The 27,208-nt window shown below is 42.0% G+C and overlaps 3 protein-coding genes across 7 annotated transcripts in view; 2 read left to right on the top strand and 1 right to left on the bottom strand.

Moving 5' to 3' along the window:
• ITSN1 (intersectin 1) overlaps positions 1–4,604 on the bottom strand; it is a 120,562-nt gene extending 115,958 nt beyond the window's left edge. For all 4 annotated transcript variants that reach the window (XM_088528982.1, XM_088528983.1, XM_088528984.1 and 1 more), the window contains exon 1: positions 4,484–4,604. The gene's annotated coding sequence lies outside the window, so the exon portion shown is untranslated. The remainder of the gene's footprint in view (positions 1–4,483) is intronic.
• Positions 4,605–5,097: 493 nt separating this feature from the next.
• CRYZL1 (crystallin zeta like 1) lies at positions 5,098–22,472 on the top strand. 2 transcript variants are annotated; one of them, XM_010211576.2, is made up of 12 exons: positions 5,841–5,933; positions 8,615–8,692; positions 9,251–9,323; positions 9,870–9,914; positions 11,364–11,432; positions 12,709–12,842; positions 13,613–13,724; positions 18,739–18,837; positions 19,516–19,637; positions 19,862–19,967; positions 21,548–21,593; positions 22,306–22,472. In XM_010211576.2, exons 1-12 carry the CDS (start codon positions 5,868–5,870, stop codon positions 22,403–22,405), a joined length of 1,050 nt encoding a protein of 349 aa, XP_010209878.2. In that variant the 5' UTR covers positions 5,841–5,867; the 3' UTR covers positions 22,406–22,472. The 2 variants fall into 2 exon arrangements, with proteins under 2 accessions (XP_088385123.1, XP_010209878.2); XM_088528997.1 differs by lacking the exons at positions 21,548–21,593; positions 22,306–22,472 and adding an exon at positions 5,098–5,201 and having other exon boundaries at positions 5,862–5,933; positions 19,862–20,038.
• Positions 22,473–23,513: 1,041 nt separating this feature from the next.
• DONSON (DNA replication fork stabilization factor DONSON) lies at positions 23,514–27,152 on the top strand. The gene is given in 10 exon segments (XM_088528989.1): positions 23,514–23,765; positions 23,862–23,892; positions 23,958–24,211; positions 24,335–24,513; positions 24,610–24,788; positions 24,877–25,000; positions 25,123–25,233; positions 25,601–25,799; positions 26,501–26,716; positions 26,982–27,152. Coding segments are annotated over 10 exon segments (1,683 nt in total). The 3' UTR covers positions 27,120–27,152.
• Positions 27,153–27,208: the final 56 nt, after the last annotated feature.

Below are 27,208 nucleotides of genomic sequence, written 5' to 3'. Positions count from 1 at the left end.
GCACGCAATTCCAGATGGAAGGTTTTTCTGTCGTTGGGTGGTTTTTTTTTCTTTTTTCTTTTTTTACTGTGAAGCAGCATGTGTTTTACTATGATGAGCTAAAAATGTCACTTTAACTTGATTTATTTTCAGCTGTAAAATTTGGGCATTACTTTTAGAAAGCATCTTTAGAAAGTATGGATAAAATATAAGAGCAGTCAACCAGCAAACTGGTTGAATGATACTACTTAATTTTATTATGTTTATGTTAGGAATTTTCTAAACACTAAACAAAGACCTTGTATGTAACTCATTCGTGACAAGAGGTTATTGTTGCAATATTGCAGTAATGTATGAAAGCTCACAAGACACTGTGCTACTCATGAGCTCACTCCAGTGAAGACTTATTATTTTCGGTGGCTCTCCATAAACACTCCTTGAGGAGCCCCAGATTTAAACTCAGGTGCTCTGTATATTTGTAAGAAATGTTAAAAACTATTATCTACAAAATTTAAGTTTACAAGGAACCCATAAAACTGAATCTTGAAATGATGCAAAGATAAATGACTGCCCAGCATTTACAGTAAACTAGGGATCTCAGGAACAGATCCATAAAAGATGATGAAACCCCCATGAAAATAAGCAGCAGCTAGACATCAAAATACAAAGCAACACCTTGATTTCTAACTACAGTAGGTCTTTCATGAAGTTATTTTAACAGTATTATCATGGCTTGCTTGATGTACAGTATTAACACAGAGAGCCAAGAGGTAAAATACTTTCAAATGATTTTCAAGCATAGTTACTAGACAAGAAATGCACATTAAGGATTAAGCTTCAGGCCATCGATAACATGTTCATTTCAACATTCTAAAGATGCATTTAACGTGCACAAGCCTGATGACAAGCCAACTTTGCAGACAAAAGAAAAAACAATTACTAAAATATTAATTAACATTTTACCAATATTCATTAATCTTAGAAAAAATGAATGCAAAAGGAAAATATTAAATACAAGCATGCTTAATACATTTCAGAAGAGAAAACAAAACTGAATGTGCATAATTTCATATATTTTTTCTGCATTTTTATTGATCACAGAGAAGATAATGTCAAAAAATGCAAAACTTATTTTTGTTTTATCATCTAGTCATAGCGTTGTTAACGGACTATAAACTGCATACGACATCCAAGCCTGAGAAGATTCGCACCCTGTTTAGATTCATTCAGTAAATTGAGTGACACTGCCAAGGTCACACAGGGAGCTCACGGAAGATCTTTAATTAAAAAACTCTTCTCCTTCTCATGCCTTTTTTATACCAGGCAGGCAATCACTATTATTACTCTGCTAACATTATTAAGCAATCTCTAGCAATAATAAAAAAATACTTAAAATAGGTACAAGGATCTCTAGGAATTGTCAAATCCCGCATTAAACATCCTCCCCCTAAGGCGATGTAGCTCTTCAGTGAAGAGCATTCCCTCAAAAGGGGTTCACAAGGGCTTCCAAATAGGTTTTCAGAGTGGAGACCTCCCCCCCACTCCATTATACGAGTTCTTGGACCTACAGAGCGGCTCACCTATCATGTTCAAGTAGAGACGAAAACCTCCCAAGTTACAAAAACCACTGCAGAGATTCATGAGCAGATTTTTTCCCTCTGCGAGGCAGCTAAAAAGCACAAAAACATGTCAGAAATAACAGAAAAATAAACCTCTCCTACAGAGAAGGGCTTAGGATAACTCTCTAATCCTCCCCACGCAAAATGATTTCATGTCCAGTCATTTTCTGTACTGGCCAAGCAGTTATTCCTATGACACGCTGAGCTAAGTAGACAAATATCCCTTTCAAAGCAAAAGAGTTGTTAAGATCAGTAATTAACAATCAATATATTTTCTCTTATACATACAGTGCACATTTTTATTAAAAATTTGAGCATCTCTACCCCTGCCACACACATGGCTAATTAACTAGGCATCTACATGTGCACTCCAAAAGCTATATAGTTTCTTGGGTTTGTTTTATGAAGGATTTTGAGTGGCAAATTCAATTATAAATAGACAACCTGTCATTAAAATATCAAGCGCTTGACATATCTAGAGTAACAGTGTCACCCCCAAAATATTATTTTTTTTAATTTTAATACAATATTATAATCTCATTTTTATTTTTTATTTTTTTAAAGGAAGGGTACTGTTATAGAAAGGGTAACTACTTCTGGCACGCACCATATAGAAGTTTCAAGTATACAAGTAATATATCCTTCACATTAGCCCTGACTTCTAATTGCCTACTGCACAACCCCATGTCATAGTGCACAATGAGAAAGAAAAACAGCTTATTCTATAGGGATCCTGTCAAGTTCAACAGTTATATTAACTCTAATAGGCATTCAAAGTTTCTAGTAGACAACAGTGTCAAAAGTAACGATGCTTTCTGGTAAAAAAAGATTTGGTCACTTTTTTAGTATGAATCAGTTACAACTAGGTCAAACAGAGAGACAGCCCCTAACTGAAATACATATAACAAACTAATCTTTGCACTTATGATTTATTCTACCCTTACTGAAGACAGCCTAAGCAATGTTCATAGTTGACAATTGCCCATCACGATCTCCTCAAATTTCTGCAGGCTGTTGCTGACATTTTGCTCAACTTTATTTCTCTCTTTATTTTACAAACAGAACTATTATACTCCTATTTCCCCTGGTGCTATTCTACTGAAAACTATAATTACAATCTGTGATTAAAGTACAAATATAGGCCAGAAAAAAAAAAAAGCTATTCAACATCATCATTTAGAATGATTTAATTGTTAGGCTCATTTTTCTTGAATCCAAATCTAATCTAATTGCATGGTTAGAGGTATTAAGCAAAGGACACACAGACTTTCCACCAAACAGCCAACGGCAACGATAAAGGAGGCAAAGCAGATCACGGGTTTATTTTGAGATACCAACTCTTACTTTATTACATCTTAGTAGTTATTCCCCTGAACCAGGTCATAAAGGAGAAGAAAATACAGCCACCCTGAAAAGGATCTTATCTGGAAGTAAAAACAGTGGGATACTATAGAGGAAACATTAGAATTGAAATAATTAAATGCAGTTTCTGAAGCGGCAAGTGGAAAGCAAGGCCTGCCCAGCTCACATGAAGTTTGAGCCCAACACACTGGAGAAACTGTTCAGAAACAGTTCATCTGTACGAAACATGACTCCTGTAAAGCTGCCAAAATCCCTGCAAGCACACGAGTGTCAATCACGCAAATTAAAAGGGCCAGAACTGCTTGGACTCACATGCATGCCTAAACCTACGCGGCAACACATCTTCAAACATAAGTTAATGAAATAATGCAACTGTTTACCTATATTCCTCTGTGCAATCAGGACACCTCACCATCATTCACAGACAAACACAGCCTTCCTTTCTGTGCTTGCAATTCTGAACACAGATGACATCTAAGACTCCTCCTTCCACACCTCGGCCCTCAGCTGCACTTTGGAGATGCAGCGTGAGGATTTTAAAGAGGCAAGAAGAATTTAATAATCAATTCATTGGCGTGTTAGAAAGCTATATGTAAAAGAATCTCAGCAGGATATATTCAAAGGAGGCTACCGGTAATGAGGAAAAAATAGATAAAGAAAGAAAGGTTGTTTAAGACTGAGTGTAGAATAACACTGCAAAGGGAAAGACTTTCCAGAGTCATCAGTACCTAAATACACAGCATAGCTTTTCCATATGGGTAAAGAATGCATGCGCTTGTATGCTTACTTCAAAAATTCCATTAAAATATGCAGCCACGATCTTAAATAAACTGTATACGATGCAGTACAAGTTCTAAACGAAAAGCAAACCCTGCAAATAGCAGGGGAGGAAGGAAAGTGGCAGCAGAAAGCAGACTGATCCTCGCGTTAATGAGCGCCACACTACCACATCTGGAACGCCAGCTATTTTGCTGGCACTGTGTATTCACTAAATAATACTCTCTCACTTTAACAAGCTATGGAAGCGTTTTCCCTATCGAGATATCCACACCCTTGCAAAAGGCGAGAGTTCACAGGAAACAACGTTTCCTAAAAGCCGGAGCAGCATTTCTGTCAGCATACGGGAGCAGCTGGATCAGAACAAAAGATGCCCCTAGGAAATATTATCCGCGAAGTTTCCCGCTAACCCAAGGCGAAGGGGCACGACGGGACAAGCGCAGGGCGGCGCGGCGGCTCCGCTGCCCCGAAGCCCCGACGCGCTGCCTCGCTGCGCGGGCGCTGCGCCCGCCGCGAGCCGTGCGGGAGGCAGGAGCCCTCCCTGCCCTCGGAGCGAGCGGCGGCGGCCGCCGAGGGCGGCAGGAGGCGGCTCGTTCCGCGCCGGTCACCGGGGCGCGGGACACGCCCGGGCGCCGGTACCGGGTAGGGGCGGCTGGAGGCGCAGCCGTTGGCCCGAGGTAACGGTCGTCCTTCGCGAGCCGCCCCCCCACACACGCTCCCCCGCTTCTCGCCCGCCGCGGCCGTACCTCATATCTGCGCGGGCCGCGCGGCCCTGCTCACAGCCATGGCGCTGGCGGGGGGGATGGAGGAGCCGGAGCGGCGGCCGCCACCGCCTCCGCCAGACGCACCATCCCCTCCCGCCGCCGCCTCCTCAGCCGCCGTCTGCCCGGGGGGAGTGCGGGGAGGGGCCTCGCGCGCCCTCGCAGCCGCCGTACTGACGCGGGGCGGCGCGCCGACTCCCGCCCTCGTCACGGACAGGCCAATGGGAGGCCGCGAGTACCGCGGGGAGCCGGCCCTCCGCGGCCAATCAACGCTCGGCCACGCCCACCCTCGGGACTGGCGGGCGGGGGCCGGGACGTGAAGGGAGAAGCGAATCAGCCCCGCGAGGGGCGGGACCGCTTGTGGGCGCGGTCTCGTCTAATTTGCATAAAGGTGATTTAGCCTGGCCCTTCCCCCTCCCCGGGGTGATGCGCTGGCTGCGGCAGCCGCTCGCGCGCGGTCACGTGGGGGCAGCCCGGCGCGCTGGGCGCTGTAGTGCTGCCGGCGCCGCAAAGCCTGCTGGGGCTCGTAGTCCCTGTGCGCCACCAACCCCTCCGGCCAATCCGGCCTCTGCTCCTGCGCCGAGTGACAGCCGCCTCAGCCAATCGGGAACTGCCGCCGGGCCCCTCCAGGTGTGGAGGGGGGAGGTGGGCGGTGCCCGCGCTGGCCAGCGGGCGCCGAGGCGGGAGCGCGGCGGAAGTAACGGTTTGTCATGGCAACGGCGCCGGCTGCGCGGCGGGGTGGTCGCTGGCGCCGCTCGGCAGGGGCTGCCGTTAGGTCGCCTGCGGGAGGCTCTTCCCGCTGCGGGGGTGGCACGTGTGGCGCTTCCCTTGGCCCCCGGCTGGTTTCGAGCCGCTCGGCGGGACGCGGCGGGGAGGCCGCGCTGGGTGAGGGCCCCTCTGCTGCCCCGCCGGGCGCGTCGTGTGCGGGCGCGCAGCACCGACAGAGCAGCAGGAAGCAGAGGGGCGCCGGGCGCTGCGTGCGGGCCCGCGGGCACGCCGGGCAGTGACTAGAGCGGGCCGGGAGCGCGTGTTTCCAGCGGTCCCTCTGGGCTTTCCCCGTGCCTTGAAGAACCCACTGATTGGTAAATCCTGCTCACAGCTGGCACAATAGGCAATTCCCACTATTTGCGGTCTTGCCATCAGCGACATCGGTAGGATCGTATCGCACTCTCCCTGTTGACCGCTTTAAAACTTGGGAGAGCTGGGAGGGTGCTGAGACTCTGTGTTCCCACCCCGTGGTTCGCAAGCAATTGCTGCTCAGCTTAAAAAGTACCTTAAAGCTTTAGCTGGTTGTTTGCTCTGCAGACGCTGCATATGTTACAGTGTGCTTGCTGTATCGTTTTTTTTTTTTTTTTTTTTTTAGATCACTATGAAAGCCTTGTACGGTCAGCAGAATTCACCTGGAGAGGAAATGACATTTGTCTTCCAGGAAAGAGTAAGTTCCAGTCATAATAGAGCTATTAATCATTAAGTGCAAGAAGGAGCGTGGCCAAAGGTAGTCTGAAAACTTCAAAAAGAACATATATAACCTCTGAACATGATAAATGAAAGGTAAAGGTAAACGAAGATAGGAGAGGAATATTTAACCATCATTCAGGAGCACTTGACAAGGCCAGTGATAGATTTGTGTGTCATTTTGGTGAACATATTCTAAAAGTAAACAAATGAATCCTGGTTCCATATGGATTAGCATCTTATGGATAGATTTTTCTGGACGCTCAAACTAAAACATTGCTTGCATTTTACTATATTGGCAGTGTTTCTAGTATTGTTTTCTCTCATAGTCTCCTCTGTTTAAATTCCTTCCTTTCTGAAATTTATAGAAACAATATCGGGAAGACCACTACCGTTCTATTAAAAAAATAGTTAAAACTATTGTGCCCAAAAGTACTTATCATTAAATGGACAAGTGCGCACACATGCCTATCTGAGGCATAAGGCAAAAAAGGATGTTAAAAAGTCTATCTTGATGCAATATGAGTGTTTGAACAGAAGAAAAACACTTCAGTGGTTTCATGGACACAAACCTGTGGGGTTTTTTTTTTTGTTTGTTTGTTTGAATGGACATGTTACATATATGAAGTATATTAATATAGATAATATACCCAGATGAGCCAAGCATCAAAATGAAACAATATAATATTGGTAATGATATGTCTGGGCAACAGCTGTAAAGCTGTAGTAACAAAACAACACTGGACAAATTACTTGAAAAGAAGGGTACAGTAAGAAGGTGCATTGTGATATAGGCAAGATAAATATTCAGGGTGCAATCTTAGGTCAACTTAAATTGTTTGTGAATCTGAGCTTGTGTTGAAAAGGTTTGTTCCTGTCTCTGCTGCATGTTTTTGTTCCCTTCCCTGTAATAGTTTTGGCAGTTGTGCAGCTATGAGGTGAGATAAATCAGCTTATTTATCCAAATGTAAGCTAATTAGTAAAAGAATTAGTAGTTTTCATCTGCCGATTGCTCCATGATTGCTGATATCAACCCAAAGGAGAGGACAGTAATAAGCAGCTACTGGCAACAGGTGAGCAAGACAGCTCTGGTATGGTCCTAAATAAGCTTACACAGGTCTCAGAATGTTCTTTCCCAATCTGTTCTTTGTCTGTCTAATGGCCTATTTTGAGCTCTTCAGACATGGAACTAATTCTGTAGTTTTTTTATAATGATGAGAAGTAATCATTAACAAGGAATAAGCACTGAAAAAAGAGAGGAAAAGGAAAGCCTGTCATCTAAGGAGATCTAAATGGCCTTGAGAGTGGCTAAGTCAGTAGCTTGGATGAAGAGTTTCCTTCGCAGATCTGCTTTATTAGGATTACATGGTTAATTAATAATGCTGGTCTATTTAAATAATGAAGACAGGAAGCAGTTAACCACACAAATGTTCGATAGTCTCTTACTGTTTTTTTAAGAAAGGTTCTAGATCTTTATAAAAACAGTCTTATTGTATTGTAGCCATACTTGATTCGTTCAACTATGCATACCTAAAGCACAGGTCCAAAATTTAAAATACTTTTAAATAGAAATTGTTTCTCCTTGCATAAATCCCTTAGATTGTAAGTTTAAAAAGCGATGCATTATTGTTCTAGTTACAGCATTCTCATGGCTTGTCAGTGTTTGGTAGAACAAAGAGCGAGATCCTACATTAGTTTGGAGGAGCAGGAGGTCAGTCTGCTTGGCAAAAAGCCCTGCAGTTTTAAAGGAGCTGCCTGCATTTAACTCAGCTGGGGTGAGAAAAAGTTCAGCTCAGTATTTCTCAGACAGAAGTTACTGTTCATTTTGCTACACTTACGAGAAAAGCAGCTGTTTTGTTAGGAAGAGTTAGTAATAATAATAAAGCTTAAATACTTAGCAGGATATCTTAACTTCAGAAGGAGAAACAATATCTTCTGACCTTGTGATTTTCCACTTTCAGGCACCAAAAAAAGAAAAAAAAAAAAAAAGGCAGACTACAGCGTAACATGAAAATACATGAAATACATGATTTTGGCACCAGGGTCTGAACTAACTCTCCAAAAGCTGTGTGGAGGGAGCAGTCCAAAACCAGGCTGGCTCATTAAGTGCTTAGAAGTAGCAGTATTCAATTACTTAAAATCAGTTCGGATATTGATACTGAAAATTGAAGTCAGAATAGCAAGGGGAGACTTTGTAGTAGAGCTTTTGTTACAAGGTACCCATCATTTCTAGGACTCAACACCAATGCTTATCGGTGCAGTCTCTTTTTTGTTATCTGGACTACTTGAATATTCACCTGATTTTGAAGAGATTGAGTCAATACTTTAAATTTTCTCATCCCTATTGTGTTATAAACCAGTCTCCTTCCACCTGTTAGTACATTATTAATTAACCTTTAGCATCTGTCTAAACTTGCTTCAGAAAGTGGTGTGAAATTTAACTTGCAAGGAAAATAAAACAGAAAAATAATTTTCTGTTCTTTTGATGTTTAGAAAGGTTTCAGTTTCACTGAAAAGTTCTGTAGCCAGAACACTCTAGTCACGGAAATCTAAAATAAAGACTCTCAGGAAAAGTACTTTCAAGATCTGGAGAGGATTCTACTAGCACGTTCATGCTCTGTTGTATAATGTAATGTGCTGTATAATGTAAATTTGTCCTAGGAAAACCTTCCTCCTACAAGAGACAATGATGTGAAAATACAAGTTAGAGCCTGTGCGCTGAGCTGGATAGATACAAAGGTATTTGCTTAATTTTTCATAAAAGCTTGAAGTGTTTACATTTTCTGTCGAATGTTCTGAAGCCAGGGCCCTAGCTGGTAATTGGCACAATTCCATATATGCCATATGAGGATATGGCCATACTGCTCTGAGAGAGGGCTCAGGATTGATGTGGTGTTCCTGCATATCTCTTTCCATAAACAGCACCTGCAGTTTGGTTCTTAATTTATGGGGAAAGATCAGTTGTCATCTTGAGTTCTCTTCTAGTAAAAACTCTTTTATCATCCTCTGCATGCTGACGTTAAGTCCCAATTTGGTCTGGCAGTTAATGACTTTCTCTGGTTTTATTTTTTCTGTTGTATGCTTCTAAATTTAAATACAGAAAACCATATCAAAGGTTTTCTCATTAAATGAGAAATGTGTGCTTCTGTTTTTGGTTGGTTCTTTTTTTTTGCTTCTTGTTTTTTGATAACGTTTTGCTAATGGCCCTTTTTAGCCTATGTCAGATACTGTAAGATGATTATAAATAAGCAAATCTTGAGCCTCGGTAAGAAAATTATAACCATTATTTTCATTTAGCTTTTGTCAGAATTGAAATTGAAGAAGGAATTCTTACCTGTTGGTCGAGAAATCTCTGGAGTTGTGCTGGAAGGTAAGTCCGTAAAATTGTTGTCTTTGTATGGTGTAACTTTAATAGTAGGAGCTAGTATTTGCTTTCATGATGAAACTTTTTCTACATCAGTAAATGATATTCAAGTTAAAAATAGAAAAGGAACTGAATTATAATACCTGCATATTTGCTTAAGGTAAAAAGGCTGTGCACAGCAGCTAAATAAAATATAAGATCTCGCCTGTTTTAATAACCTTTAAGTATATAAAGTAATTCTTGGACTAGTGCAGACAACAATAACGTTCAGGAATGAAAGCAGCCGTTCACTTGTGTATGAGTCTTTGACACTTTATTTAAACCTTAGGTCTTTCAAACACATACTTATGTGTACTAGCATATAAAGGAATAAAATAAGTAAAAGATCAAGTTTTTGGTGTATAAACATCACTAGCATGATGTGTGTTCTACTAGCAGGGTGTTTAGGTTTTTACGTTAATGATACAGAGTGCTCTCAAATACCTGTTCAATATCAATTATAAATATTTATGTTCATGACTTCTTTCCTTATATTCATATGTTCTTTGTAAGTTGGAAGGAAGGTGTCCTTTTTTCAGCCAGAGGATGAAGTAGTGGGTAAGTTACCACTTGTTTGCCTTGCCAACTAGCATAATTAGTAATCTTTTACAAAGAATGTCTCAAGTTTCAATCATTACTAAAGCTACATTTTTCTAGTGTTACATGAATAAACTCCTGTAAATGAGAATTCTGCTTAAAAAAATCACAGAGAAAATATTCTCTTGAGGATTTTTTTTTTTAACCATGTGAGAGAAATTCAGGTCTCTATTGTAATCTATCTATTACATTAACTGAATATTTAAGAATATACACTAGGATACAATTAGCTGTGAAAAGTAAGTGTTGAAAACACAACCTTTGAATAAATACAAAGGATTTATATTTGTAAGTGAATTTTTTTCTGTCATATGTTTGTATATTAAATTTAAGAAATAGAGAATGAACTTAAATATGAAAGTAAGTTAGAAGTGATAATGCTGTTATAAAAGGGTGCTCTGTTCTGAGATTCTTTTCCTCCTATTATTTCCCAGTTGTACAGTAGCTACTGTAGATGGCTATTCTGGACTACTTTTTGTTATGTAAATAAACCCATGAATAAGCTGGAGATACATGTGAGCACTGTAGGAAAACCTTTGTTGAATGGGAGCTGTGAAAGACTGACAGAAATGGTAGACAAATTTGCTGAGGATATTAAGCAAAAGCCCCTGGTTTTGCCTAATGGAGTGTAAAATTTGTGTGAGCAAAAGACACCACTGTTAGGGGTTTTATCTAGAAAAGTATATGCTGTGGACCTTTTCTTTCTCTCTCTCCACCTGTCTTTAAAAAAACACACCATCACATTTTCTAACTTTTTTCACCTTTTTTTAAAAAATTTGTTTCTGCTTGCTCCTATGTATATTCAAAGTCTGATCTCAGGCCAGAACCTCCTGTTTGTCACTCTGCTTCCTTGGCCAGTGAAGGAAAAAAGCATTGTTACAATTGGGGTGGATTTTTTTTTCCTCTCCTCTCTATTATGTTTGCTTTCTGTCTTCCATGTTTTTTTCTTCAGCTTGTTCTTCCTTCCCTCTTTCTGCATTTTTCTCCTCTTTTTTAACAACACTTGCCTCTCATCTTTCATCCTGGTCTCCCATATTTGCACTGGCTGGCCGTGGCCTGGAGGAGGAGGAGGAGGAGGGGGGAGCAGTCTGAAATGAGTTCAGACATATGACAAAGGTGCCACTAGCAGAAAAGCAGTCACTATCGTCCCCCTTTTTTACCCGTCCCCCCGCCGCTCCAAAATGCTGTCTGGATCAACTGTGGCACCATCTCAGGGACTGAGGGCACAGAGATTACAGGCTCTTATCCTGAGGAGTTAACCTGGCAAGTGCAACTGCACCACAGCCAAAGTAGGACTAATAGTATAATCAGGAGCACCTGTCTTGTTTCTGTTATAACATGTGCTTGTTTGGAATTAAAGACTTAGAGTTTGGTTTTTTGTTTGTTTTGGTTGTTTTTTTTTTCCTTAAGGAATTTTGCCCCTGGATTCTGAAGAGTCTGGTCTTTGTGAAGTTATTCTAGTTCATGAGCATTATTTGGGTATGTAGACCATGTATTTTGGATAATTTTTGTACATATTGTATCTTGATAGTTCAATCTGCCTTTCCTAATAGGCAGCAAGTAAATACGATTTTCCAAGAAACTTGTGTTCTATAGCAGCATTCAGACATCCTGTGTACTCCTTGTATTCACAGAAGCTTTCAAGACTCTGTACTCTCCAAAGCTTTTTCCTCAGTGTTATCATTTAACAGGTTAATATTTTCCCTAAACACACAAGCTGACTAATCTTTTTTTTATTTCTTTCTAACTTCCGTTTTTGTTGCTTCATTTTCTCTTTCTACTGAGTCACCTCATCTGTTGCAGAATAAAGTGTTAGAGAAAATAGTTGGGGTTTTTTACTTCCCGTCCCTTAGACCCAATTCAGGACCATCATCACTTCTGACCAGAGGAGACTTAAGAGCTGGGGAAAAAAAAGCAATTTTCAGGGGACAATGACCAGGGAAACAAAGTCTGGAAGACTCTGCTGCCTTCTCATTATGTACAGAGGCAGAAGATGGATGATGGATAGCTTTTACTTTTTTTTTTTTTTTTCCTTTCCTTTGATAGCTTTCTTTTAGTAGTGTGTCTGTTAGTGTGTTTAGTAGTATGTACTGACACATACAGTGATGATGAGTCTACAGTTCTTTTCCAGCACACTAATAAACGGTCCCAGATGATCGTTTATGTTGTTGTATAGCTCCTTTGATTCAATCCAGATTCTAAACACAAAGATTGACAGGGGCAGGCTGAACTTCTGCAGTCTTTCTTTTCTAGTGTCTCAGGAAGATGGTGCTTGCTCGTTTAGTTCTATGCCAGACTTTCAGCTAGGCTCTGATGGTTCTCCAGCTTAGTGTCAAGCTAAGTCATGTAAATTGTCCACATTTTAAAAAAAAAAAAAAAAAAAAAAAAAAAAGAGAGAGAGATTCCTCGTTTACAAAGCACTTCAGTTATCTTGCTAACCAGACTGTTTTCAGAATAGCAAGTCCCTTCTCCACTTTGACTTGGTCTAGCTGCTGTTTTATAATTTTATATATTTTTATATATTCTTTAGATATATATATATATACACATATACATACACGGACATAATTTTATAATAATTCATCATTGGACCACACATTGGAATCCTACCTTTACAAAGTGGATCATAATGACACTTGTAGTTGATTCACTTTTAAATTTTTCTTTCATGCGTTAGACATTGATCTAAAAACTATTCTTGCTGTGATGTCAGGGACTCACTCGTCCACTTTTTTTTTTTTTCTCTCTGAAATAGTTCGTAAACCAGAAAAAGTTTGTTGGGTTGAAGCAGCAGGAACTGTTCGTGATGGTGTCCGAGCGTACACAGCCCTACACTACCTTTCCCAAGTCTCTCCTGGAAAAACTGTACTTGTAATGGATGGAGCAAGTGTAGGTAACAATGGTGCAATATTAAAAATTTTTTGGAACAGATTGCCTCTGCCATAAGCAGTCTTATCACTAGAAATGCAGGATTTGCTTTAGTGAGCTCATCAAACCTGGTGCTTTATTCCTCGTATCATCCTTAATGAATTAGTAGGAAGGGGCCTTCCACGTAAGATATTGAGCCAAGAATACAGTCCTTTACATGCTACGTGGGTAATGAGGAGGTAGTTGTTCTTGCTGTTTTGTACTCAGCCTTCAGGTACAGCTGGAAAGAAGTACCTTTTTTCTTTCCTTTTGCCACGACTGCTTGTTAATTTCTGTCAGATATAAATAATTTGCATTACTGCAATCTTTGTTGCTAATGAAGATGCTAAATTTGTGGCAGTAAAGATTTGTTAATGTAAATGTGGCTGGAGATCTTTTCTTGGTAGTGCTTCACCTTCAACAATCAAGCAGGCCCAGTGCTAGAAATGGCAGCTGCAGTTATGGTACTTGAATTACTTGGAGTAGAATCCAAGCTTATTTTTGAATAAAAGAACTAGTTAATTTCCTAAAAGTTGTACTGGAGCTTCCCAGTCGATGAAAAAACTTTCTTTGGTGTCACTTAGCAAGAAATAGATCTCTGAATATTCAAATTCTTTGTTCAGTTGAATTTTATGAAAGGGCTAAGCTTATTTCTGGATACTCCCATGGCTTCTCCTGACCGCCCTTTGAAATACAGTCTTTACCTCTGAGTTGCTGCTGTAGATGAATTTTTTGTTGTTGTTTTCCTGCAGCCATTTGGTACAATAGCTATTCAGTTAGCACAGCACAGAGGAGCTAAAGTAATCTCTACTGCACACAGTCTTGAAGATAAGCAGTACCTGGAGAGGCTTAGACCTCCTGTGGGTGAGTTTTATTCTTCAGTGTGAAAGCTTGTGCCAAAAGAGAACTTGTTTTCTTTGCTTGTTTTTTCCTAACCTAGAGTTTAACTTCAGCTGAAATCGAAAATACAGTTTTACAAATAGCTTAAGTAGTGTAAATGTTTATCCTGTTCTCCATTCATTAAGTATTTAAGTTATACTTAGGTGTGTTTGATGTCATTTTGTTCTTCATTTAAATTGTGAGGCTGTCTCATAGCACTCTTCCTCTAGCAAAATAGTGCTTTAATAGTGCAAAATAGTGCTGGCTCTTGGCCTAAGTGCTCAACCAGTCCTTTCACTTTCAAATAAAATATTGCTTGCAAGCAAGAAGAAAACATTACTGAATTACCAGTATCACAGCATATAATCTACATAATTGGGCCAGCATTTCAGATGTAATCATATAGTTGAGATACAATATTCACCAGCCTTGAACAATTTCTAATAGCATTTTATCAAGCTGCGTGGCAGCTCAGTTTCAGGCACGGACATAACCGTAGAACAATTTGCTCTACTGTAGCTGGATGCTAAATGGCTTTGGATTTTCCTGTGTTCTGAATGACTTTTGAATTTGGCACTTTGTGTGTGTTCATCTGTAGCTTCAGCTTTGTGATAATGTGTAAGTTTTATTTGTTTTCCTTTTTCTCAAGATAACGCTATTATCTAGGTTATGGGAAAAGACTCTGAAAGCCATCTTTTTTTTGCATCAAACCTATTTTCTTGTTTTGGTGCTAGTTTTGGTGAGCAGGGAAGTAGAAAATTTCTTTATGAAGAGCTTGTCCTTCAATGGAGGAGGCTGTTGCAAAGGTCAGACTGCAGTGACTCTGGACTCTGCCGTACCAGTGCCTGGTGCTTCCCCCTCCTCGAGCTGCAAGGCCTGCTACGGAAAGCACAGTCACCGAACTGCAGTATTATTCTTAGCGTGTGATTCTTGTTGTCATGCTCGTGCATCTAGCAGTAACTGTGGCTGCTCCAAAAAGCTTTTGAAAAGTGCTGTGTAGTCACAGTTATCCTGTGTGTGTCTCTTACAATTATATCTGTTGAACTATGTATGAGTTGAGATATAATCTGATTAAATTATGTCAAGGTTAACTGTCCCCGACTGTCTCCTTCCTCCTTTGCTGGTGTGCACAGGAGTACAGTTTTTCAGTCCAGGCTTTCCAAATGGAGAATTACAGTTTTTAATAGTCATCTCTTTGTCTGGGTGACTCCGTAACAAGGAGCCCTGCAGACACGCAGGTGCGCAGAGGGCTGTCCTTGCGTTCTCCCTGCTGACTCAAGAATAGTGAACTAGCAGAGAGACAAAATAAGCCAGAGAGCGGCTCTTTAGGCCCTGAGACAACAGCGTTCTTGTCACATTCGATTCCTCCGCGGCTCCCGGGAGCAGAGGTGGCAGTGGAAGCCCAGAGGCGGCCCCGCGTGCGCGTGCCGGCCCGCACACATCCGCGGTGCCGGGCAGAGCTCCCTTCCGCGGGCTGCGGCAGGAAGCGGGGCCCTTGCACAACAGCAGGGGGACAGGCAGTTTTTGCTTGCTGACCTTCGTGATCTTCAGCGAGGAATTGAGCAATTTTGTGTCTCTTCCAAGACCCCGCAGACTTATGCCCATATTGTTAAATTTCCTCTTTTCTTGCAGTTTGCCAAAAGGCACTAATATTTTTTTAACCTGTCAATATTTTTTTCTTCAGAAATCTGTCTGGGGGAGCCTTGGGTTTTCCTTTTATCCTCTTGTAGTAGTAGCTAGTACAGGTGCTGCAATGTAAAGTGGTTTTGTGAATGCTGTTGCTGCTTAGGGGGTTGTGATGCCAGCTGTTACAGGATAAAAAGTAACTAGAAAAGGCCTTCTAAAATTCAACTTGATAATATTTTATGCGTATATTTTGGTAATGATATGATAACTTTATTAAAGGACTTTGTAATTAACTTTTTATATGTGCTCCACATATAAAGTTGTTTTATTATCCTAGCCCTGTCAGCAGGTATGAATGACTTTTGATTACATGGCAGATTTAATTTTAGACTGACAGTCTTGGGTTTTATGAATGTTAATATAAAATAAGTAGTCTAGCGAACTGAGCATTGCTACGTATATTTCAGCTGGCTTGCTTTTAACGTGTGGGTGGAGGTTTTTTCAGCTTGGGGCTTGTTTAGGGGGCTTTTTTATATTAAATATGAATCTGTCAGTTGTCACTGAGGAGTAGCTTGTGTTAGCAGTATATAGCAAAGTGCCTCATAAAATTGCTGAAATAGCCATCTCTGCAGTAAAAGGGCTATTGTATATATTGCTTATATACATGTTTGCTTTACGTGAATAGGAGTTTAGCAGGATTGTAAATATCTGTGGAACATAAGCATTAGGGAAAAAATAATTCCGGCTTTACTTTAAATAAAGATATAACCTAGGTACAGCATTCCAAAGAGTTTGAGAATGGGAGCAAAATAAATCGTTTTTTGTTTATTTTTTAATAAAGAATCCAATGCCTAAATTACAATTTTCTGTTAATGTTTAAGGATTAATATTTAGCCTAGCAGTAGGGGGTCTTCACAAATGCCTTTGGCAATCTCTGAAGTAAATATAATAGCAATATGGAGGAGGGGATTATAATCAATTTAGAAATATTCATTACGTATTTTGCCTCCAGTCTAAACTACAAATATAGTGAGTTCCTATTAAAAGCAAAAAATATCCATGTAGATTAAGCTTTTTTTGTTTATTAGTTTGCAAGCTTAATATTGGATTAGTTCAAAAACAGTGGATACACTCTGGGTAAGAATTCACTTGTGGTTTATGGGTCGATCTCAAGCCTGTTCAATAAACTCAGTAGTGGATCTTTTGTGTGGCAGTTCTCAAACTCTGTAGTAAAAGCTGCTGGATAAAGGTAAGCTCATGTTGCAAGGCAAGTCAGATGCTTCTCTGATGCTTCTCTGACTCACCCATAGCAAAAGGAGAGAAAAACCGTAAAAATAGAAGGGGAAAAAAAAAAGTTGCATTAGAATTAATTCCAGTTGCAGAAAGAGGAACTGAACTAACTCGCAAATGTTTTCTGAGAAATTTTTGCATGAATTATCACTGTGACTAGTGATACTAAGTTACTTCTCAGCCCTTTCCATGACGGAGAGAAATTGTTAGCAGTGTTTTCTGGGAAATAAATTGAACGGGACTTTGAGTCTGTTTGAAATACTGGATTGACTTGACTTAACAAAATTTTAACTCTGGGCTAAACAGATATAAGGGAATGGTCAAACTGATTAAACTATTGCTTTTCATTTGACTAGTCACTTTTTGAGGCTATTCAGTCAAAATTATTCTCAAGAAGTTAAAGGGTATTTGCAGAAATTACATTTATACCACGCCAATTGCCTTGTTGAACAAATACTTTTAACTTGCAAGCTGAAGAAGCTCATAAGAAAAGGAAGTTACAGTTTCTTATTTGTGTAGTCACATGCATTTATATTAAATTTTTAGAACATAAATTCTCTTTACACAGATAATTTGATGTTAGTGGAAAATATTAGGTGCTTGACTTAATACCTGAAGGCATGTTGTGGTTCCGGGAGGGTGGCCGAGCACAAGGGCAGGTTCCTTGGCAATATTCAAAGATGTCCCTGAGTAGCTGCTGTAGCTGTGACCCCGCTTGGAGCAGGGATGGCTGGACTAGATGATCTCCAGAGGTCTCTCCCAGCCTCAACTATTCTATGCTTTGATGAGGAAAAAAAAATAACTTCTAAGGTTTTCTTGCTATCATTAGTTTTCCAATGACCAGTGTCGTTGTCTTTTTTTTTTTTTTTTTTTTTTTTTTTTTTAATATACGTTCTTTCCCTTTCCTTTCCTGGTTTGTGTGCTTAAACGGAAGAAGGTATGCGGCAGCCTTTAGTAGGTAAGTGCACTTGGAAAATTTAAGCTCAATCTATTATGTTTTGGAAACATGCCTCCAAAATTATTTGCCATTCTTCCAATTCTTTTGAAGTGAGAAGTGTTTTGGCTGTTAAGTTGCTCAATGTTTTTTCAACCTTATAATTTAAAAACAAAACTGAAACCCTTAGCTGCTACTTCTCTGCCTTAGTTACTCCTGGTAGTACTGCTTTAGTTTAGTTTTGTAGTCATCTACAGAAAATGGTATCACAGATAAATGAGAGGAAAATACTAACGATTTTTGGTTCAGGAAAAAAAACAAGATGTGTAAAAACATCTATTTAAACATTTATTTAATGTCACTGAGGAATGTGGAGGTTAAAACAATGTGCAGAAATTATATAATAAACTACACTGTGAGATAAGAAATGGTTATTGAAAAATAATTTACAGAGAGGGTGAGTATTCTAAGATGGAAAGACTTGCTGGAATTAGAAAATTTGGTGGCTCCGTAGTGACTGGTGTATGTGATGTGTGAGTGGTGCAGCTCTAAAGTAACTTGGTCTCTCAGGTGCTCTTAGCTGACTTGCACTCAGAGATGGGACTCCATGGGAGGGAGAAATAGGTTTTTGTTCCCTTCTGTGACGTGGAAGCAAGAGAAGGGCTCTGCAAGGCACTGGCAGGAAACGGTGGTGGTTTTTGTGTAGAGTAAGGGGGAAAAGCTGTGCTTGGAAAGCTTCCCCAAAGCATTACTGCTATGGGTGCTCTTCTCACAGGTAATTGGGAAGCTTTGGGCGTGGAAATAAGGTACTTCCTTACCTTTGCGCCAGCCCGTAGTACCTCAATAACATGGCTAAGTCACTCCAGACCTTAGGATTGACTGTATTTCACAGTATTTCTCTGACAGTAAAAGACAGTATTCCAAGAAATAGAATACATGTATTTCTTGTCATAGCAATATTGTGAGTTTTCCTTATGTGTTAGCTTAACCCAGATTTTTGATCTTGTACTGAAAAATTAGAAATACTGTGTAATTCTGTAGCTTAGCTGGAGATTTGCTCATGATGCTTTTAAAAACAAGCAACTGTTCTGCTCTCAATCTAAACTCTACATTTTTATTGTAACTTCCCCCACCTGCTGCTCTGCCCAGCTCGAGTGATTGATGTATCCAGTGGAAAGACAGACGTGGCAGAAAGCTGCTTGGAAGAAACGGGCGGCCTCGGCGTGGATATTGTTCTGGATGCTGGAGGTGCGTAACTGCCGACAGCTTGCTGTTCTGAGGAGCATTAAGCAATCGTTTTTCACTGGGTTTCAATCCTCAAGTATCCTAAGTGCCAGTTGCAGCAGCTCACGAGACTACGCATAGATTGTTAATGCTCGTGTGCCACTGCTCAGTGTGTCTCCTGGGGCAGTCCTGACCCTAGTGCCCTCCTGTGGAAGCATCTACTACTGATGATGATCTTCCAAATTTACATGAATTTTTGCTTGAAAATTGGGTGAAAGGAAGTCATTGAAGGAGTAGTGCTGTGACATCATTATTTATGCTGCCTTAATACAAAAAATAGAACATAGGTTGCCAGTACTGTCAGCGTAGAGTATTCTAAAACACTTATAGTAGTTGATAAGTCTAGTTACTGTTTTCAGCTGAATAAATAAACTTCTTAGTTGTACGGAAAACATGTTGAAAAAAGTGTATTAAATCTCCTAAATGTTCTGCTTTCCCAGGTATTTTCATGAGACTTGCAGCATAATTTAATTATACTGATGCTGTAGAGACATCCTTATTTTTATTCAAATGTGTATTTTGCAACTCATCTTTATCTTAAAATAAGACTGTAGAGAATCCACGACCTGCATTTTTCAACACCAGAAGAGAGAGACATTTCATTCCGAACAGTAATTTTATTTTCTCTGTTCTTTTCTTCAGTGAGATTATATAGCAGAGAAGATGAGCCAGCGTTAAAACCGCAGTTGCTGCCTCACAAGCATGATATCATCACACTGCTGGGCGTTGGGGGGCACTGGATAACTACAGAAAAACATCTCCAGGTAAAGACAATGTATCAGCAGACAGTTGGTACCATGGTATGTACGTGAAAGTGTCTCTGGGGCTCTCTCGTGGTCTCCACGGTTAAATAGCATCAGTTTTCACTTGAAACATGCTGAGCATGGGAAGCGTTCGTCCCGAAACAGCGTTAATAAAACATTAAATATAAAATAACAACCTAGCTTTAATTTCTGTAAAAATAATAATATTCTTTATTTTATTTAAGCTGGATCCTCCAGATAGTCATTCCCTGTTCCTTAAAGGAGCCACAGTCTCCTTTCTGAATGATGAGATATGGAACTTGTCAAATATACAGCAAGGGAAGTATCTTTATATCCTTTTGATGGTCATTTTGCACACTAATGAGTAACCTGAGCGGGTGGGAACAGAGAAACCAATGTAAAAATGCAGTGCAACCATACATAGGATCCATTTGAAACTAGTCTCTGTATTTCTTCCATGGATGTTCAGAGAATGCCTCATTAAAAGCAGTAGTGAAAAATAAAGCATTCTGGAAAAATACAGGACTGAACTGATCACTTGAAGATTCAGTCCTACAAGTTCTTATAATATACACATAACACTTTAGATATTTTTTCTCTATGCTTTAGAGCAGTAGACACATCACCTATAAATCTCCTACAGTTACCTGGACTGTATGAAACTCCTTCGGTTTTGTTGGCTCTTCCTTATTTGCCGTATTCTGTACCTAGAATTTATTGAGCAAAGATGATACCTGTGTGGGAATAAAGACTGTCGCGCTACCCACCCCTTAGAGCCCTTAGAGCCGCGTGACGGTTTGCGGTGGGTCGCGCCGGGTACCGGCAGGGCCGCCGACCTTGGCGGCTTCGAGGACGCTCCCTCGCTGCAGTGCAGGTCACGGTCTGCTGCATCGCCGTGCGGCTCGGCACAACAGCGCAGGCAGGTGAGGGCTGCGGCATCCTCGTGAAACACTGACTACGCTGCAGGGAGCCCTCCCTCCACGGATTGCAAAGTGGATTGAGGAACGTCAGGTATCATGGAGAGGCATCTATGGGATACATGATAGCACAGGTACTTTTATGTTTGGGGGTTTGGGGTTTTTTTTTGGTTTTGTTCTCTTTTAAATTTAGTAGCTATTCTCCTACAAAGTGAACTGACTGAATAGATTTCTCCTGTCGTTTCTTATAGCGTCTCTATGATCACAGCAATGACATTTTATCACAGAGTATAAAAATATAAAAGAAAAAAATCTTTTTTTGATGTCTTCTGTGAAAGTCTTGAGCTGATACTATAACCATTTGAAAAAAAATCACAGGGTGATCACTTAGAATGGATTGACTTTCAGGTGTTAATGAAATTGCTCCTACAGTGAATGGAGGTATGTTATTTTTCAGAGTTTCATATAGAGACTAAGTAAAGCCTTGTATACAGCTTTGATGTGAATGCTACATGAAATGAGCAAATCAGCCCAAAGATTTATTTTAAAAGGTATTGTATCACTGCTCTAAGAACTTAGGAAACCTACTCTTTTCCCAGACTTATTTTGATTTTTACCTCATATCTGCATGGATGACAGGGATAATTAACTTATATCAAAATCTGTCATCTCTGTTCTCTAAGAAAAATGTAATTATCCTTCAGATTAGTTACAGTTCTACCTGGATTTGCTGCATTTGTCAACTTTAAGCCTTTGTCTGCCTTTTTTTTAATAGTCTGGTTTTTGTTTTTGCATATTATTCCAGGAAGGAATGTTTCTGTTCTACAAACCAGTTTGTAAATCTGATGATCAAGACTGGAATTAGGGCAAAATTGAAAGTTAACCTTAACCCTGCCAGTTTTGTATCAGTACAGGTCTCTCACCCAAAGATCTGCTTGTAGAGAGATCAGTTGTCCGTATGTATGTTGATACCTTGACAGTTCTTTTAGATACGCATCTTAGAAGACATAATGGATAAACTATCAAGTAACGTTTTCAGGTAAATTTTATTATTATTATTATTATTCATCGATAGTAGCAAACAGCTCCTGCTAGTGCTGCACTGCTGAGGTATTGATGTTGGGATGCTGTGGAAAAGATGTCTTGGGTACTTTATATGAAACAGCTTACGGTGTGTTTCTGTGGGCAGTACAGCAGGCTAAGCATTAAGAGCTTTGGTTAAAATGCCCAATTTCAGTAAAACTCCTTTTTTCTCTGACCATGTACTAAGTCAGCATTTAGCAGGCAGCACATTCTTTACTTAATCTGGGGGAAAGAGCAGCTGTGTGGCTGGGAAATAGTGTTGGCGGTACAAAAAGATAGGGCTGTCTAATACTCCTCTGTGTAAAAAGAGTGGCTGCTTCACTAGATAATGAAGAGAGCCACAATGAAGGGGAAATGGAAAGTGCTTATTCTTCAGGCACTATAACAATATTCCTCCTGAGCAAAAGCCTTCCCTGCTTTTTTTTTTTTTTTTTTTTTTTTTTTTTTTTTTTTTAACCCCCCAGGAGCAATTTCTTTAAACTTATGCTTCCCATTTACTTTACGGCTCTTACTTTCTTCTGTGGATCCAAGTGAAGCTATAAAACTTTCCTTTTGTTTAAGGAGTAAAGTTTACACAGTGCAAGCAAAGTGTCTAGCAGGAGTCCCGGGATGTTTGCGTTGCTCTGAGCGTGCCCGCAAGGCGCCTCTCACACCCTGCTCTGTTTTAGGCCTCAGCTGGATGAAGCGATCCCATTTTATGAAGCCAAAGTTTCTATGGAAATGGTTCAGAAGAATCAAGCAAGAAAAAGACAAGTCATCCAGTTCTGACATGCAATTTCCTGATTTCTAAGCCTGTGGAGGATGAAGGAACATGATGTGTTTGAGAAGTAAATTAGTGTACATTTTCAAATCATTCTGTAACCAGAGCTTAAAAACCTTTTGTATGTCTGCACAAAGAGACTGCAAAGCTCCTGAGACATCAGGGGGCTTTAGATCCAGCTGAACAGAGAGTTTCTATCAGCAGCTCCTAAGAAAACAGTCTTGATGCAAACATCTCATCCATCCCTGACCCCATGACAAATACCAGTGACATCTTTGGGCAACTTTGGTTGCTGCTCTTCTTCCACCAAAAGAAATTAAAGGAAAAAAACAGTTTTGAGCATTAGTTCTCCCTTCTCCACCCCTTCCCCTGGTAGTCACCTCTATATTTGTCACTTGGGGCTTTGCACTCTGCAGTGTACCAACAATTTTAACAGTAGCTTAACTGAGAAACAGGGTGGCAAAGCCCTCAAACATCAGGGATGGTGAAGGGGAAGGACAGGGGTAGGGGAGAGAGCCTTAAAATGTCAGTGGCATAACTTTTTTTTTTTTTTTTTTTTTTTTTTTTTTTTAAAGCAACCTCGCACACCTTTTTTATGTATCTTCAGTTAGGACAGGTGTGAATGTCTGATGCACTCTCCATGAGTCATTCGTGGAGGGTGCCTGTGGTACTGGTGTAGGGGCTGTGTGCTCAGTGCCCCTCCCCTGCCTCAAATGTACTTAATCCTGCACCCTACTCTTGCCCCGCACAAAAGCAGGATGAGGAAAGGAAATAGCGGTTTTCACCATATGGCTTCCTACTTCTATGAGAGCAAAAAAAAAAAAAAAAAAAAAAAAAAGTGGCAGTAGTTCTTTTTGCTTAATTTATCTTCATTTATTATGAACGCTGTGGGGCGCCTCTCCCGCTGCGCGGCGAGGGGATGGAGGCCGGACAGACGCGGGAAGCGGGGGGAATAGCGGGAGGGAGGGACGGAGGGAGCCGAGCGCCCTCCGGGGGCCGCCGCAGATGGCGGCGCCCGCAGACGGCGGCGCCGTCCCCGCCCCGGGGCGGCGCTCGGCGCTTTTGGCGCCACGCGGTGACGGCGGCTCCCGCGCGGCGGCTGCGCTCGGCCCGGCCATGGCCGCCGCCGTGCCCGGCTACTCGCCCGGTTTCAAGAAGCCGCCGGCGACGCTGCGGCTGAAGCGGAAGCGGCGGAGCGAGCCCCCTCCTGCCGCCGCCGCCGCCGCCGCCGCCCGGCCCTGCGGCGCGGCCCCGCGCCCGCCGCCCGCCCGCCGCAACCCCTTCTCGTGCCTGGACAACGCGCCGCGGGCGGGAGGGCCGCCCGAGCGGGGCCGCCGCGCGGAGCCGCCGGCAGCGCCGCTCTGGAAGGTAACGCGCGGCGCCGGGCGCTCCCGCGCGTGGGCCGCGCCGCGCTCAGCGCTCCCGCGCGTGGGCCGCGCTCAGCGCTCTGCCTCTCCTCCCCAGCTGCTGGACGCCCCGGCGGAGGAGCGGCCCGGCGGAGCGGCCCAGCTGGCGCCCGCGCACGTAGGCACCGGGGCTGGAGGGCACGCGGGTTTGCAGCGCGCTCCTGAGGCTAACGGAGCTCGCTCCTGTTCCGTCAGGAGCTTCACGTACCTGCTCTCGCACCCGATGTTCCCCCAAGGAGCTCCCCCCCAGGAAGCGAGTTTCCTGCAGACTGGAGTCTCAAAACGCGGCTTCTGTTCATGTCTTCCCAACCTTTCGCCTGGGCAGAGCACCTAAAAGCGCAGGAGGAAGCCCAGGGGTTTGCCCAGCACTGCAGAGCCACAGAAACAAACTTGCCGCAGTGCGTGCAGGTAACGCATCTGGCGAGGCGTGGGTTTGCGTGTTTGTTCGTCCATCCATCTGTTGCACTGCTGCCTCCACGTAAGTAAAGCTTTCAGCGTACTGCCCTGCTGCAGTGTGTGTTTGAAACGTAGGAACCCCGTCTGTGCGCGGAGCTCCGCTGCGCCTTCCAGCAGAGCCTCGTGTACTGGCTTCACCCCTCGCTGCCGTGGCTGCCGCTCTTCCCTCGTGTCGGCGCCGACCGCAGGATAGTGGGCAAGGCCTGTCCGTGGGCGCAGGATGAGGCCTTGCAGCAGGTGCTCATGAGTGAGTGGTAAGTGGAACCAGGAGCGTTTCTGTTAACACTGGGGTTTTAATCTGCGTCCAACAACTTACGCCAATAACAGAGCTGTTTTATTCTGCTTTGCAGGTCCGTCAGCTTTACTTCTCTGTACAATCTGCTCAAAGCCAAACTATGTCCCTATTTCTACGTATGCACCTACCAGTTTACTGTCCTCTTTCGAGCAGCTGGTCTTGCAGGAAGCGACGTTATTACAGCTGTCATTTCTCCCACGACTAGAGGTTTAAGGGAAGCCATGAGAAGTGAAGGTTAGATGAAACTAATGCAACTAGGATATGAATAACAAAGTGCGCTGCCTCGGTGTTTAAAAAATATTTTTTTTCTTTCCTCTTCAAGGCATAGAGTTTTCTTTACCTTTAGTAGAAGAAAGTAGAATCAGAAAACAGAAGAACTCTGAAGTGAATATGGAAACAGAGGTTGTTCACAGCCCTGAAGCAGGCAAAAGCACTGAAGATGGAGAGTACGTAATAAGTCTTGAAAAACATCAAAAATTCAAAGCTGTCTACATCCTCCTTCATATTCAATTCAGAAAACATTAACAGGAAGTGGTGCCTTTCTAATACCTGGGTCTGTGTTTCCTAGGGAACCTTCTCCAAGTGATGACGATGATGATGATGAAGAAAGTTTCTCTTGGCTTGAGGAGATGGGAGTCCAAGACAAGGTTAAAAAGCCGGATGCTATTTCCATTAAAATGTATCCTTTATTTGCATGTCAAGATCTATTAGACTTAGATCTATTACGAAATTCCAGATCTGGACTTTTTGTTCTGTTTTTTTTCTTCAACTCTACAACTTCAAACCCGATCTCCGAATTTATTGAAGTTGCTGCTTAGCATCTGAAGAACAAACTCAGATTAGTGTAGTGTAGAGCTAGGAGTGGAGTTAGGAAGAGTTAAGAGTTGTTAGTGTAGAGTTTAGGAGTGGGTGTGGGGTTGGGTGGGGTGGTTTTTATAACTTTTGGGTTAGGGGGCCTCTCAGTGTTGCCCTGCTGTGATTCTTGCGTTCGTGCATTAAAGCTTTTCGGCTTTCCGCGTTTTCCCTTTGACTCCAATCAATAATAGCCGCAAAGAGAAAAACGAAGTGCAGATGGATCACAAGCCCGAGTCTGTTGCAGTAGTGAAAGGAACAAACACGTTCACATTGCTGAACTTCTTGATAAACTGTAAGAGTTTAGTGGCTGCTGCAGGTCCACAAGCAGGGCTTCCACCAACTCTGTTGTCCCCCGTTGCTTTTCGAGGTGCAACAATGCAGACTCTCAAAGTAAGTGACAAAACGGTTTTTGTAATAAAGACAAGAAGACTTCTTACTTTGCTCAGCGGTAGATTAGACACTGTCTTTGTAGTCACTACATCTGCTTCAGCTACAGCAGAGTGATTTTTGCTGCTATAGCTTGACTTAGTATTTTTCCTGCAGTATGGTCTATGTCCTAAATTATTTTCATCCAGGTAGGTCTGTGCCACTGAACTGAAATCCCAGTATTTCCTTCCTCTACATCCCGATGTATAAATGTTAGATAAACTTCCCTGCTATGAAAATGGTTCCCAAGTAAGTCTCATTTGAATACTAGAACTAGCAAAGTAGAACTAGCAAACTGCTGTGGCTGCCTACGTGAGGAAGCCTCTGAACCACATCCCACCATCTGTCAATAGAAGGAGGTGGCAGATCCTAAGGAATTTGTTAATGAGGGTATTGCAGTCCTGTTCCATCAGACATAGTTCATATTGTGTACATGAGAACTCTTAACTTCCCTAGTAGTGTCGAGTATTCCTGCATTCTACAGTGAGTACATTTTAAGAGTAATTACAAGACAATGAAACCATTATAATGCTCAGATATATTAAGTTGACAATAGCTAAAGATATTCTGAAAGCTTTCACTAGGAGTATAGTATTGCAGTATTAAACTTCATGGAAACTTTAATGGATGTGTGAAGCACTATTCGTGCACGGTCTTCTCTTCAGGCTCGAAGTATGAGTGCAAAAGCAAGGGCTCGCCTGTCGTACGAGGACGTCTTCAGCCTGGAGATCGTAGGCCCCGTCATGCCCCATTCTCTGCACTTGCTCACGCTGCTGCTGCAGTCTGCCCAGCGAGGGGCTTTCTCCGCAGTGCTGTACACGCACGAGCCGACCGCCGTGTTCAACACGCGGCTGGACGATGCGCGCGCTGCCCTCAGTAAGGTAAGCGAGCCGGCAGAGACGGCCTTTCCTGGCAGGTTGAGTGTCTTTATTAGAAACCTTAGGGCACTGAGTGCAACACAACTGTTTATTCCTCTACTTCAATCAACACTTAGCAGTCTCTGAGGGTTGGCGCTCCCTCAGCAGTGGAAGCATCAGAAAACTAACAGTGCAGGAGCTCCCCAGCTCTACATGAGCAAACACCTGAGAACTATGGTTTTTCAAACAGAAGTGTGTAATACATGTCTCTTTATCTGACCTTCCTTAGGAAGCTGTATGCAGAGATCTTTCTCAGTGTGGACTGCATCCTAAAACTCTGGATCAACTGAGTCAATTTTCAGCTCTGGGAAAATCTTCTATCCGATTTCTAGAAATGAAGGATTATGCTTATACATGGAAGTCCTAGAGTTTCCCTTTGAATTTAACAGAACAGAGTACTTTACAGTATGGACGGCCTACATAGACAGCATCAATGCAGTACCAGGAAGAACAGCT

Source organism: Tinamus guttatus, unplaced genomic scaffold (genome assembly GCF_059628265.1).
Source record: "Tinamus guttatus ecotype Peru unplaced genomic scaffold, ASM5962826v1 Tinamus_guttatus_pri_ptg000318l, whole genome shotgun sequence".
NCBI lineage: Eukaryota > Metazoa > Chordata > Aves > Tinamiformes > Tinamidae > Tinamus > Tinamus guttatus.
Note: the sequence above shows the minus strand (reverse complement) of the source record. Positions and strands in the feature narration are given on the sequence as shown.